We start from the raw sequence: 13,894 nt of genomic DNA on the forward strand, positions 1-13,894 counted from the left end.
GCATTCACACAGTCAGGCTGTAAACAAGGTCTCGCACAGGACTCTGCGAGTACTGACTGTGGCCCGCAGAGGTTAAGTCCAGATATGATAGGATCCTAATTTGGGAACAGTTAAAGGTGTGACCTCCTTTTAGACATCAGAAACAAGTCAAAGGGCCTCTGAGATAAAGATAGAAAGATAAAAAAGTCTGTCTTAAGTAAGAGGTTCCATGCTGTAACATGAACTGTGTATTTGTGCAAGTTTACAAGTACTGTTCAATTGTTCTTTAACTCAAATATGTAATCAGCCAATCGCATGGCAGCAACTCACTTCATTTATACATGTAGACACGCCAAGACCTGCTGAAGTTCAAACTGAGGATCACAATGGGGAAGAAAGGTGATTTAAGTGTGGGCTGGTCTGAGTGTTTCACAAACTGCTGATCTACTGAGATTTTCCCACAGCCATCAGAATTATCTGAAAAAGAGAAAATCTCCATTGAGCAGCAGTTCTCTGGGAGAAAATGCCTTGTTGATGCCAGAGATCAGAGAATGGCCAGATTGCTTTGAGATGATAGGAAGGCAACAATAACTCAAATCATTTCACAACTGAGGTAAGCAGAAGAGCGTCTCTGAGTGTGAAATGCGTTGAACCTTGATGCAGATGGGCTACAGCAGCAGAAGACCACACTGCGTGTCACTCCTGTCTGCTAACAATAGCAATCTAAAGCTACAGTTCAAACAGGTCCACCAAAGTTGGATATTAGAAGACTGGAAAACGTTGCCTGGTCTGATGAGTCTTGATTTCTCCTGTAATATTCAGAAGGTAGAATCAGAACAGCTCACTCTGGTGTAACGGTGTGGGGGATATTTCCTTGGCACACTTTGAGCCCCTCGAGCATTGTTTAAACTGAACAACCTGCCTGATGTTTGCTGACCACGTCCATTCATCTTCTCATCGTTTCTTCCAGCAGGATTATGCACCATAACCCTCAAACTGGAGTTCACTGTACTCGTACAGCCTCCACAGTCACCACCACAGTCTCAATCCGGTAGACTGGAACAGGAGGGTGTGCACCCAACAAACCTACAGCGACCGTGTGATGCTGTCGTGTGAATATGGATCAAAATCTTTGAGTGTTTCCAGCACCTTACAAGACAGTTCAAGCAGCTCTGAAAGCAAAAAAGGGGGTCCAACCAACTACTAACAAGGTGTACCTAACAAAGTGTCAGGTGAGTGTATATCCCACCGAGGATATGTCAGTTGAGAACATTTTAACCCCTATGTCTCCACTTTTACAATGTTGCTGCTCATGTTTTTCTTTAGTGCCACTAAACAGGAAGGCAGAGATGATGAGAGCTTCGGTAAGCCACTGTCAAAAGCTTTATTGTCAAAGTGTTACACAGAGATATATATATAAAAAGAGAAGAAATCACATTTTTATGCCAACTTTTCAATCCACCTGCAGGCAAATGTGACCCATTACAGGTGATTCACCTTTAAAAAAACAAAACAAATCATGGCTGAAATCTACACTAGAACAAAGCTTTATGCTCGATTTCTCATCATGACCTCTTGGGTAAGCATCCTGTACACCTCGTATTCATAGTTAAATCTCCTTTTAGTGTGATTCTCAGGAAGGAAGGCTGCCCTAATGTCGTGCATTTGAACCAGGCGAGTCTCACTAAAAGAAACGAGGAACTAAAAGAAAGTGTTCGCAGCTCTCTGACTCGACTATGTGCCCGCGGTCACGTCGGTACAGTTACACTCGCCATGCAGCTTTTTAAACTACACTAGGAATACGGCACTAAGCTTAAACTACCAGAATCAAAGTGTTAAAGAGTTAGGCTACAACTATAATACTTTCAGCGGCTCTTACAAAGCAAACACTTCAGTGACAGCAGGGGACGGGGATACATTTTCATGTTTTATTACTTTGTGAAGCATAATGGGCCATAAATATCGCTGACCCCATGACACAGTGGAATGCTTAATTTAAAGTGAGGTAAAAATAATACACGGTGTTACATAATGGACCCTTTGGTTAAAGTGGAGGCCAATGAGTGATGGGCTCAAGGTTAGCAAGACTGAAACTGAAAGAGAGAGAGGGGGAAAAGCAAAAAAAAAAAAAAAAAAAAGCTCATAAATACAAAGTTGGTCTTTGGAGGAGGAAGTGATATTTCACTCTGTCTGCTGGGTGAGATGTAAAGGACAATGTGTGGGCGTGACCTTTAAACAGTCACATGGGCTTTTGGCTGAAACCCATCAGGCCTCTTTTGTTTTCAGCCTCAACTGGAGGAGGTGTGCCCGAAAGCGTTGGCCCCATGGCCTGACGAGCTCCTGTTCTCTACAAGGGTACGTGGCTGAAGAGGTAGGACACGGACTCGCCATTGTGGGTTCTCCTGATGGCCTCCGCCAGGATCATGGAGATGTCAATGACCTGCAGGAAATAACGAGTTTGTAACGTGAGATAGAAAGTAGCACAAATCACATCTGCTGCATACCTCCTCCAGCCTTGCTCTTCTTCTTTTTCTTTTGCACGGCCTGTTTAACTGCACGACAGCCATGGCTGGCCACCCTGTTTCTACAACTGTTTGTGTATAAAACACTTTTGTTTAACACATTTTAACAACGCTCTGGCCAGTGTTCATCCAGTGAGCACAGGCTGACAGATCACCGTTTACCCCAACATGCTGGGTGTGAAGCACTCACAACAGTTTACTCTGGAGGAGGCTGTAAAGTTTCCTGAAAGGAGCCTGATACGCGTCGATGAGTCAGTGAGGCTCATTGATGACAGCGATGCTGAGGGGAGTTGTTGAGGATTTCCAGACCTTTGCAGTCGGTAAGCGCTGCTGTTTTGTTGTTAGGGAAACTTTCTTTGAAGTGGCTCTAACGTTGTCAGACTCGGACACTTGGTGAATGATCTCTCACACCATGTCAAACTGTTCAGAGGGAAAGTGTGACTTTCAGGAAATTTGAGCCCAACGTTAGCCAACATTATGCTAGCTTATAACCAGCTGTTGTTGTTGTTGTGTAGCCAGCTCTTGTCAGCTATTTAGAGACAGAAGAGTGGCATGTCTGATATGCAGACAACAAGTAATTTTCAACAACATTGGTAATAAATAAGCACGTTTTCATGTGTCAGAGCCCCGAGTTCAGCTCAGAGATGAGCCTTGGAGATAGCAGTGGAGGAGGAGAAAGACATAGTAAGAAAGAGATGATGAAAATATGTATAATGGTCATAAGTAAGTTTTAATTTTTCTTTCTTTCTTACTTATAATTAACACGTCTATTTTTGTAAAGCTACATTTAGGTGTTTGAATTCCCAGGAATCTGGAAGTTTGTAACAGAATTAAAGAAGACCGACTTACAACAGCAACATTTCTCTGAAGGAGAGAAACTGCAGACAAACAAAAGCTCAATCTGAAGCCAAGTGTTTGCCTCAGCAGCTATATCACATACTCCCAACACATCAAACTGTAAGCTAAGAACCAGGCCTGTAAATCTGAACAGGTCATACCACTGGATGTCACTGTTGTATTCCATTGTGATCTTACAGTGTGGTTCTGCTCAAAAGCTGAGCATTTTTAACCACGGCAGAACTATATGAGGGAGTTTGAGGAACTTCACCTGCAGTTTTACACCTAATTAGCCAAATTTATTTCCTGGAAAGTCAGACGGGACCCACACTATCCACCCCTGAAGGTCTGGACACTTTAGCACCGCCAAAGTGGTAAACTGGTAGAATAAGCTGCTGCACTGCTGTAGCCAGTGGCGATCCCAATCAACTGAACATCAGTCGGTTGAGTTCTGTGCACCATCTCAATCTAAAGACAGCAGGTGTTGTGTATACCTGTATTTTCGGGCACGCCTTCATCTTCTCCTCCTGTGGGATGGTGTTGGTCACCACCACAGCCTCAAATGGGGCGCTGTTGATGCGAGATATGGCCGGACCTGAGAATATGCCGTGCGTGAGGATAGCGTAGACCTTCACAGCTCCAGCATCGATTAGCCTAAAAGTGGAACAATTACCAAAAAAAAGTTACTACATTTTTATAAAACGAGCCAAAACCATCTAAGTGACACTGACTTGTCAGCAGCGTGGCAGATGGTGCCGCAGGTGTCAGCCATGTCGTCCACCAGGATGGCCACGCGGTCCTTGACGTCACCGACCAGCACCATGCGGTCCACCTCGTTGGCCTTCTTCCTCTCTTTGTGGATGAGAGCGAAGTCCACATTCAGACGGTCCGCGATGGACGTCACGCTGAGCAGAGGACAGGAAAGAGGAGGGATATGCACAGACTCAACCCTTAATTGCTTCTCAAACAAGTCGACTACAAAGCTGTCACTGAAATCCCTGGAGTGCGCCCCTGTTTCTCTGGAGTATGACATCAAATAACTTCCAAAATGGCAAGCAGTTGGCAAACTAAGCAGATGATAATCACCAAGGTTCTGCTGATCTCTCCTAATGTCACTGTGAAAAGACTCAGAGTTAAAGCTTTAATCAGCACTCGATATGCACATCAGCCATCTGCAGCACCAGCAGACCCTGAAGTACATTCTCTTTCCCCCTACATTAAACATTGAAATATATTTTCCCACATCATAGATTTACACTCAATACAAACAAATGGCCAAACAGATGGGGGGGTGGGGGAGGGGGTCAGTGCATCTTTGGCAGCCTGTGTGTTCTTGATATGACGAGGTGCACGGCCACTTTCAGGACGTTTGATGTGGTCGGAGTCACATCCCTCAGAGTTTTGTCTTAGCCGTGTCATCATGATGACCACCACAGCATGATGCTACCTCCACCATGCTGTGGTGGTCATGTACCAATCAGATGATACTGGGCAGGTGATAAAATATAATGTGACACACAGGATTGGGGCTAAACACATAAGAGCCTTTTGTCAGTTTCCGTTGCCTCTTTTCCACTAGCATAGACCCAACCTACTCTATTTCAGTTGTTTTCCATTAGTAGCACTTCAATGTGGGTGGAGTTGTTATAGCAACGTGGCCCGGATGTCCTGTGATGTCATTTGTATGTGACACAAACACAACACAACAATGGGGCACATCGAGGTGATGGTACACCTGCTGCTAAACTGTTGGTTAGTCTGGAATAATTTTTCTCGTCCAATCGGTGGCACGCAGTCTGTTGACGTCACATTTTAAATGCTACCACCCAATGGGAAACCCTAAAAACAGAGTTGAGTTGAGCCAAGTCAAGCAGGTGCTGGTGGAAAGGAGGCTTTTTTACTAAGGAGAAGCTCCTGCCTGGACACTCTACCATAAAGCCCAGGTTTTATGGCCTTTACTCCGCCAAGGTTGCTGTTTGGCTAGCTGCCCATACTCTCCTTCAGGAACTTTCCATGCAGCATAATTTTTTTGTAGTGATCCCATAACGTGTGCTTAACACACTCCTGCCTGAGCTCTGTGGGTCATTCCTTCAACCTCATGATGTGGTTTTTGCTCACAGTCACTATCAGCAATGAGGATTTGCAGACACGTCGTTGCTAAGGGTGAGCAACACAGCCCCCAAATTATATCACAATACTCATGACAATACAGAAAAAAGAAATACTGAACTGTGTTTTATCAGTGACTGCAGCTTGCAGGCGGCAGCATTTATTAGAGCAAACACTAATTTTCCATCCTACTTTTCCAATGAGCCGCTGCCACTGATGACACACTGCCTAATTCAAAGAGTAAATCTACTGCCACGAGGTGCCGGCAGCAGCAGCAGCATAGTAACACAACTGCAGTGACATAGCATAAAATGAGCCTGCACAAGACAGTCTCACACTAGAATTTAAACTGAAAACATTGTTCTACCTGGGATCTTCGTGTTGGGTCGAGCGCTTTAAGGAGTTGCTTAAAGCCCTCCTTTACCATCACATCAGTAATTTTCATCCACAGCACGAGGGAAAGGACATGCTACGCATTGCTATATCGCTGATAACGCAATAGAATAATACAATTGCGTACAGTCAGATATGGCACAGCCTTGCATGTCACATTCTTGCATACCCAAAGCTGGACTCCAGTCATGATCCAGAAACCTCTCAAAGACGCTTAGGAGACACAGGCATGATGGGACATGAAGTTTGAATTTGAAGACGGAACAGATAAATAAAAACTGTGGTCATAGTTCACTGCATACAGTCCGTCTGCAGCTGATTAGCATTTCACATCATGCAGAGATACGTGGTGCTCCTTAACCCCGTTATCTCGTATCGCTGCCGCTTACCGTTTTGCTCCTCCTGCATCTGGAGACACGATGATACAGTTCTTCCACTCAGGAATGTGTTCTTTGATCCACTGCAGGACGGCGGGCTCAGCATACAGGTTGTCCACAGCAATGTCGAAGAAGCCCTTAAAAACAAAACGATAATTAGCTTTTTATGTATGCAAACACAACACGTGTAGCACAAATATAACTGGATCAAAACGTACATTCGCCTTCAAATCACTCTGTTAAGAAACTGCTGCTGTGAAACTGGCAGCTTCACAACTGACAGTTTAATATGAAGCTACCAGCAGTATTAGGTCCATCTACAAGCACCTGTGCAGCCCTCTAAGTCACCCGCCTTGATTTACTTTTTAGTGTTAATGTGTGAGATTTAGAGGTGCTAACATGATCTTTATGTGGCCATTTCTCAGTCTTTCCATCAAGTTTGGCAGTAAGAGGTGGAAACACTGGTGCACCAACCTGGATCTGTGACGCGTGGAGGTCCATGGTGATGATGTGGTCCGCACCAGCCACCGACAACATGTTAGCCACCAGTTTGGCTGATATGGGCGCTCGGCTCTGAAAAAGCATCGAGACACAGTCGTTCGAGGTAAGTATTCACGGGTAAATACACTGAAAGGACTTTTCTCCCTCCTTTATATGGTGACGATACTGTTTGTATAATCATTTTATGTTAACTCACAGCTTTGAACATTTATGCTGATGTTAAGCAGCCTTTCAGCCAGCCGGCCTTCCTTTTCACACATTTTATTTACAAAAATGAAACTAAAGCTATAAAAGTTCTAACAACCTAAATAAAACTCCTCCCTTGTTTTGCTACAAAGTTCAAAGTTTATGTGTTGCAACTGTCAGATGCTGAAGCAGAGGCACATGCAGACTGCTCTGTCTTTGTCAGAGTCCTTCCTTTTGGGGTCACTCCAGCAATGTAGGTCTGGCTGCCGCTCGGGGCCTGTGCTGTTTAGCTGATGCGTCTACTCGAGAGACGCCAGGAGACGTGCACGTCAGGGCTTGTTGACAGAACACTCGAATACGTGTTCATGACGGTGGAGCGGCGCTTATGCCAGCGATTAGACTAAATGGGGAGCTTGGATATTCATGATGGCTAGATGCTCACTGCATCAGGATAAAGTGAGCAGCTGTGAGTGGAGTCTGAAGTATGTGAGAAAAAGATTTTAGCTGTCAGGAGGACGTTCATTATTCACCTGAAACACATTACAGCTCTGTAAAAAGTTGACCCTTAGAGTTGTTTTCTCCATTCATCTATTTTCTTCCACTTATTTAACGTGGAGGTGGGCGGCCTCAGAGATCCAGCTTTTTCAGCTTTCATAAAATGTAGCAAAACTTTAAAAAAATCTAGCACAAAACGAGCTTGTTGTTCAGAATGAATATGGTAAATATTCCATTTTAAAATGGTTATTTTATCCTATAGTGCAAAACTCTAGAGCCACACCTCATGTCTTTACAGTTTGCTGGGGAAATAGGTGTGCAGATTTGTTGACGCTTGTGCAAACAGAACAGAAATACAACATATAGGACAAAAACAGAGTTTGTACAATTCTAATGAGCTTGAAAGTCAATATTTACCTTTATATTTCAACACAGCCTGAACTCAAGGCCGGCTGTCTTGTCATTTCTTTAAGTAGTATGTGGATTCATCCCTCCATCACTGCTGCTACTGATTTTCAGTCCAGTTCTTGTGTAATCTGACATACATCAGCCTTTTCGCCTGTTTCCCTTCCTTAAGAAGTATAACCTGACAGCCACCAAGAAATGCACTATATTGGACTATATATGTACTATAAACCCCAGCGACGGCTTTGCTGTTTGTGTTGTGAAATATGAACCGGGTTAAGTTTGTATAGCATTTCCAAACGAACAGAATCTGAAATCGGCACGTTTTTAAAGTAACATCTTTATCTAGTGTAAACAAGTGGATTAGGTAAGACAAAGGGTTCACAGAGCTTTGACCCTCACATGTTACGCCCTCATGTGAGGGAAATGAGACTTTATTAAATAAGTGGAGCTCGGCGCATACGCAGGCAGAGTGAAGGTGGTGGAAAACAAGCAGGAGTCAGAGGAGAGGACACTAATTCGCTGGATAAGTACCTCTGCAGGTGCTAATTAGTTGAAAACCGTGGCCATCTCGCTGCTTCGTACAGACGTGATTTTCCACACTGATCACATTAACAACTGTGGCAACACAAGATAATGATTTACAAGATCAGCAGCTTGAGTCGGTTTCTGACACGTCAGTCTCTGACTGCAAACCAACGCCGCTACTGACCTTGTGGGATTTCTTATTAAAACATCACTGGGATTAAGTTAATACGTCAACGTGCCAGAGGGAAAACAAAAACATTCTTCGGGGACCTGTTTGGTCTTGTTCTTGAGATTTTGAAATCTGCATTTTAACGTCTCCTACAAAGACAGATTTTCACTCATTATGTGTTTTCCCACTCGAGCCGGTGCCCACAGGACCATTTATATTTGTATAAGCTTACAGCTGCACTGCAGCCTGCTCATAAATGCCAATTTACAGGGTTAAAGTAATATAAATATATATGTGTAGTAGCTCGCAGGAACAACCACAGAGGATGTTTGTAGTTTTTTGGTTATGAACACTTTCTGGTATTAGGGTTTAAGAGTGGTGAGGCGTTTACCTTGTCCTTCTTGTCCTGTCGGGCGTAAGGGAAGCAGGGGATGACAGCAGTGACACGGGACGACGAGGCGATCTTGCAGGCGTTTATCATGATTAGCAGTTCCATTAGGTTGTCGTTAATTTCCCCACAGCCGCTCTGAATGATGTACACATCTTCACCACGCACACTTTCCCCAATTTCCACACTGTATAACAAAAATGTAGGCAAAAGAATATACTTTACACCTCAGACTAGAGCTAGGACTGAAACCAAGCAGCCACACAGACACATCACCCTGTGATCTTTGAGTAAAACCACCCAAAAAACCCACAAGACCGAAGAGACAATGCAGCCAATGAGACATTTGACAAAACGACCAAAACCACTTGTAAACAGACAATTCAACCAATGTGGTACAAGACCACAGAGACTTTAAACACAACACAAAAGCCACGAAGACTTTAAATGACCACAAAAAAAAGAGAGATGAGAAACAATCTTTAGAGTTTCTAAAGACGCAGAATGTATCCTCAAAATTACCAAAGAGACTCAACGCAGCCAAAAAAGACCAAAGAAGACAAATAAAGTTAAAAAGATTCAAAGTCACCAAAAACAGACTCAAAATGACCCAAAAAAGGAACTAAAAAGGAAAAAAAAAGCATAAAGAAAACCAACAGGCTAAAACCACTTCCAAAGAGATACAAGTCAGAGGCACAAAACAACAAAGAGAAACTAAACACAACACTAAACAGCCACAGAGACTTTAAAAGACAGAATATAGCCTCAAAATGACCACAAAAAAAAAATCTCCAAAAGGCCAAAGAAGATGCAAAATTAGCTACAAAAAGACTCAAAATAACCCAAAAAGAATCCAAAATGACCAGAGACATAAAATGACCACAAAGACAGAAAAATAACTTGGCCCCAGTGTCTTGTTGCTTAAATCCAAGTAAAAGAAAAACTCAAGGATAGATTAGCCAAAACAAAAAAAAGTACTCAACCACATTATATTGTAAATCTATTTGATATTAAAACTACTGTACTGTGTTCTGTGATGCTCATAAAACCCCCAACAATACATTTACCTTTATAAGCAGCGAGTGTTTGCCCACTCAGCTGACACTCACACCAAACTGCACTATGGGGCATTGCAGGTTTTAGTGTTAAAGGGCAAGTTTGGGCTGAGTCCCTCTGCTCTTTGGGAGTACGTTTGGAAAATTACCAGCTCTGTAAAAATCAGATTGAACGTCAATCACAAGAAGAAATTCAGTGTGAAGCTGACACTGTGTGTGTGTGAGACATTCCTCTGTGGGAGATGACCAGGTCCCATCAACCTCAGTCATGTGATCACTGCACGCACAGCTATACAGAGGGAGAATCACACTGCCACAAAAGCTGCATTTTTTTAATGCGTGGGATGTTTACATGTCCGTTTGTGGTCAGCTGTCCAAAACTCAAACATATTAAGTGTGATGAAGTGACAGCAGCCACTACTCTGTTAATATAAAAAGCTAATGTAATCCAATTACTGATCTACTCTATTGTTCAGGTTCCACTATCTGCAGCTTGATCTGTAACCGCAGCAACAGGTCAGCGTATTGAAATCATTTGAATAAATCACTGAATGATCTGACCCGGATTCAATGCTAGCTTTCTTTTAAAGGACAGGTGATGTTAAGAGGTCATCTCAGACTTACCCAAATATTGATTAGACAAACAGTTAATAGAACTTAATTACATTAGCAGAGACTGTGCAAACACTGATACTGTATATCGCTCCTATGTCTGCAAAGTTAGTCCACTAATAGCCTCAAATTCTCCCTTTATTCTCTATGTCTGTGTCTGGGTCTTTCAACTCCATTAGCTTGAGCTGAGTAACAGTAGAGTATTTTCCCCAGCCTGATCATCAAGAAAAAAAAAAGCACAAATAAAAAGTCTCCATGCCGTTTTATTCCCATGGATTTACGCTCTTGTTTTTGTCACAAAGTGAAGTCTTAGTCGGAAGCTTTGAGAAGAGCTGCCATCGCCTCCCTTTATTGTGAGAGGTTGAGAAAATAATCTTTGTTTTGTGCCGCACAAACAGCTGCGTTCCCAGGACAGCAAACTCCCCGCAGATAATCAAGAGTTTTCCCTGGATTTTTCTGTTTTTTAAAAGCTGTGGGTGGAAAAAGGATCCAGACACCTTTAAGAGAGTAAAAGCGCTATACAAATACAGGCCATTTACTATTTACCAAGAGAGACTGCAGATTACCAAACAACAGATGCAGTCGAGTGCACGAGGATGCTTTTAATCCAGAGTGCATCACACAAGGAAATCATCTCTGAGTAAACCCAGCAGGAATTAAATGCTCACTGCCCCCGCCCCCCCCCCCAAAAAATCATGACACTATATTACTCTTGTTACTCCATCCAAAAGAAGCCCATGCAGCTCCATATGTGCTGAATTTGAAGCTGCTGGGGACTGAGAGCTTGGGTTCAGCACAAGCATGCGAACAGGCACGCATGAAACCAAAAGGTCATCCCGCAGAAGGGTTCAGACAGGCTGCATACATTCAAGGCCACAGGCAGTAAAAGTAATAAAAGGCCTGTGGAAAGCTGAAAGTTATTAACCAAGGGTAGACGCATGCGTGTGGGCACTGTATAAACTAATAGTGAGCTCGGCTATTGTGGATATAAGCTCAAATTAAGCGCATGTGACACAACCAGTGGACAGTTAACTAACTTCCCTCATACACAGAAACACGAGATGTGGTCTTATTTAACATTTAATGTATCTCTGTGGCTGCTGTGGCGTTTTTAAATGTATCCTAATGCCTTTACTAGCGTTTAGCCACATTTCGGTCTATGAAGTTAACAAGCTAACTCAAGAGTGTGTTAAAATGACAGCAGGGTAACCAACATCCATTATCGGACGTAGCTGTCCCCCGCACACCAGCGCACTTTAACCAAGGCAACGACGAGCGAGGCTTGAATCAGTTATACCGTAATAACCACAATTTAACTTAAATTATTTAACAGCACTAACAGTCTGTTCCCTTCTCAAAAGTAGCATCTTCCTAGCTAACAGAAAATCACTTTAAATGGCTACAAAGCCGAGTTTTATAAGACACGAGCTCGTTGTGGAGTTTGCGACGCAGATACAAAATACGGCATTAACAAAATGTTACGTGACGCTGGTTTACACCTGTTGTTTTGAACGCACGCAAGGCAGGTGAACAGAGCATTTTAAGTAATAAAAACAAGTCCTCAATGATAAGGATAGCGCAGGTGTCCGATAAAGGACACCCCAACTTTAGCAAGCTAACCTGCTGTGTTTACATGTGGTTAGCTAGTCACGTGTAGACGTGAATAGTAAACTATTGTTAGCCAGAAGCTAACCCTCCCACATGGGAGACACCGAGCTAAAGCACTGAGGGCAAAAAGAGAAGACAATAAACCCGTCACGCGTTAATGTCAAGATAACTAGCGCGGTCTTCAAATCCCAAATATACTCACCATGTCTCCTGGTTGCTGAATTTCTTCGTTATCACTTTCCCCAGCTCCAGTCCCAGCCGATCCGCTACTTTCTGGGACAGGTCGTGGTGGGAGCTCCCGCTAAAAAGCACGATGTTAGGCATGTCCAAAAACCTGGAGCTGCTTGTTCGAGAAAAAGAAAAATGAAAAAAAAGGTATAAAAGACACGAGGAGGTGTCCTCGCTTTAAGGGTGCTTGGGGGGGAAGAGAAGGGGGAAGAAATGAAGCTTAATGTTGGAGAGTAAGCATCGCACCGCTCTTGCACTGCTGGGACAGTCGGCGGAGAGGAAATACGAGCTCAGTGTTTGCACGGTGAGGGGAAGTGCCTGCCCCTCATTGGACGGCAGAGCTGTCCACTTATAAATGAAGTGCGTTATCTCAAGACTGTTTGACATCATCTTTCAAATCGATCTTTTTATTGACTTACACTGTCCCAGGTTACCCGATGTCTTCTCAGATTTCACCGTGTATCATGTGACTTTGTTACCTTATAAATTAACTTTATAATATATTGATACTATAATCAGAATCAACATTTTTATTGCACAACAAATATATATGCTATCCCATTTAGTGCACAGTAAGCAATCTCTTAAACTTTTATTCTATATAAAAAAATATATATATACCCATTTTCATTTATTGTTTGTCGAGAGCATCGTAATGTAAAATACCCCAGCTTTTATGCTGTTATAATGTGACAAACTAATTGTTAAATATTCTTATGAATTAATAACTACACAGCTATTATTCATTCCAAGAGAAACAAGCTTTCCTTTTTAAATTCGCTATTAATTATTAATACACGAAAGCTTTTCCTCATACTATTCTCATTAAGGATCAATCCATCTAAAATCCTCACATCCTCACATTTTTTCCAACATTTTCCACTCGACGACCCCAGATTTACCCAAATATAGTATGGTTCAACGTTTGAACAAATATACTAATTGCTGTGAAATTGTAGTTTTATATATGAAATACTTTTCTAGGTTATTTATTTATTTATGAAAAATTGTCCATCCAACTACTTTACCTTTCATTTTTCTTTTTCTTTTTTTGACTTTAAAATCTAAACCAATGTTTGAACACGACATTGACGTCAGAAACTATTAAAGATAAAAGCCTGAAATTTTCACTGGCGTTTCTGGGATCTGTAATGTGGGACAGATACGTTGAAAAATAGCTGAGTATTGGGTAGTTAAAATATTTTTAAACATTCAAGCTGTCCTGTAAAGTCACACCTATTAACACATATCAATAAAAATTAAAATAAAAAAAAACTTAGCATTACAACAAAAAAAAAGAAAAAGACTAGTGATAATTTTTGAATGGTATATCGTTGTATTTCACAACAATGCAAAATGAAGCATATAGAATATTTTTAAGAAAATATTTTATCACAAAAGTGAATAAAGTTATATTTTCACTCAACTTTCATGCTGGATTGAGCAAATATGACAACCTTTACCATAAAAACAAAAATATCAGTATATAGTTTAATCCAAAT

General features: G+C 42.1%; 1 protein-coding gene across 1 annotated transcript; it reads right to left on the reverse strand.

The window, feature by feature from the left end:
- Positions 1–1,347: 1,347 nt before the first annotated feature.
- LOC100699971 (ribose-phosphate pyrophosphokinase 2) lies at positions 1,348–12,692 on the reverse strand. Its single transcript, XM_003458081.5, has 7 exons — positions 12,367–12,692; positions 8,893–9,076; positions 6,692–6,790; positions 6,230–6,354; positions 4,070–4,243; positions 3,833–3,992; positions 1,348–2,419 (listed from the first exon to the last, which is right to left on the reverse strand). The coding sequence occupies exons 1-7, from the start codon at positions 12,486–12,488 to the stop codon at positions 2,327–2,329; spliced, it is 957 nt and encodes a 318-aa protein (XP_003458129.1). The 5' UTR covers positions 12,489–12,692; the 3' UTR covers positions 1,348–2,326.
- Positions 12,693–13,894: the final 1,202 nt, after the last annotated feature.

This window comes from Oreochromis niloticus, linkage group LG23 (assembly GCF_001858045.2).
Source record: "Oreochromis niloticus isolate F11D_XX linkage group LG23, O_niloticus_UMD_NMBU, whole genome shotgun sequence".
NCBI lineage: Eukaryota > Metazoa > Chordata > Actinopteri > Cichliformes > Cichlidae > Oreochromis > Oreochromis niloticus.

Excerpts from the sequence above, each read along its gene's own strand:
- LOC100699971 (XM_003458081.5), bottom strand. The coding sequence starts at position 12,488 with ATGCCTAACATCGTGCTTTTTAGCGGGAGCTCCCACCACGACCTGTCC. Across the intron at positions 9,077-12,366 it reads TTCAGCAACCAGGAGACATG|TGTGGAAATTGGGGAAAGTG; the intron begins GTGAGTATATTT and ends TTTGTTATACAG. Across the intron at positions 3,993-4,069 it reads ATCTGCCACGCTGCTGACAA|GCTAATCGATGCTGGAGCTG; the intron begins GTCAGTGTCACT and ends TTCCACTTTTAG.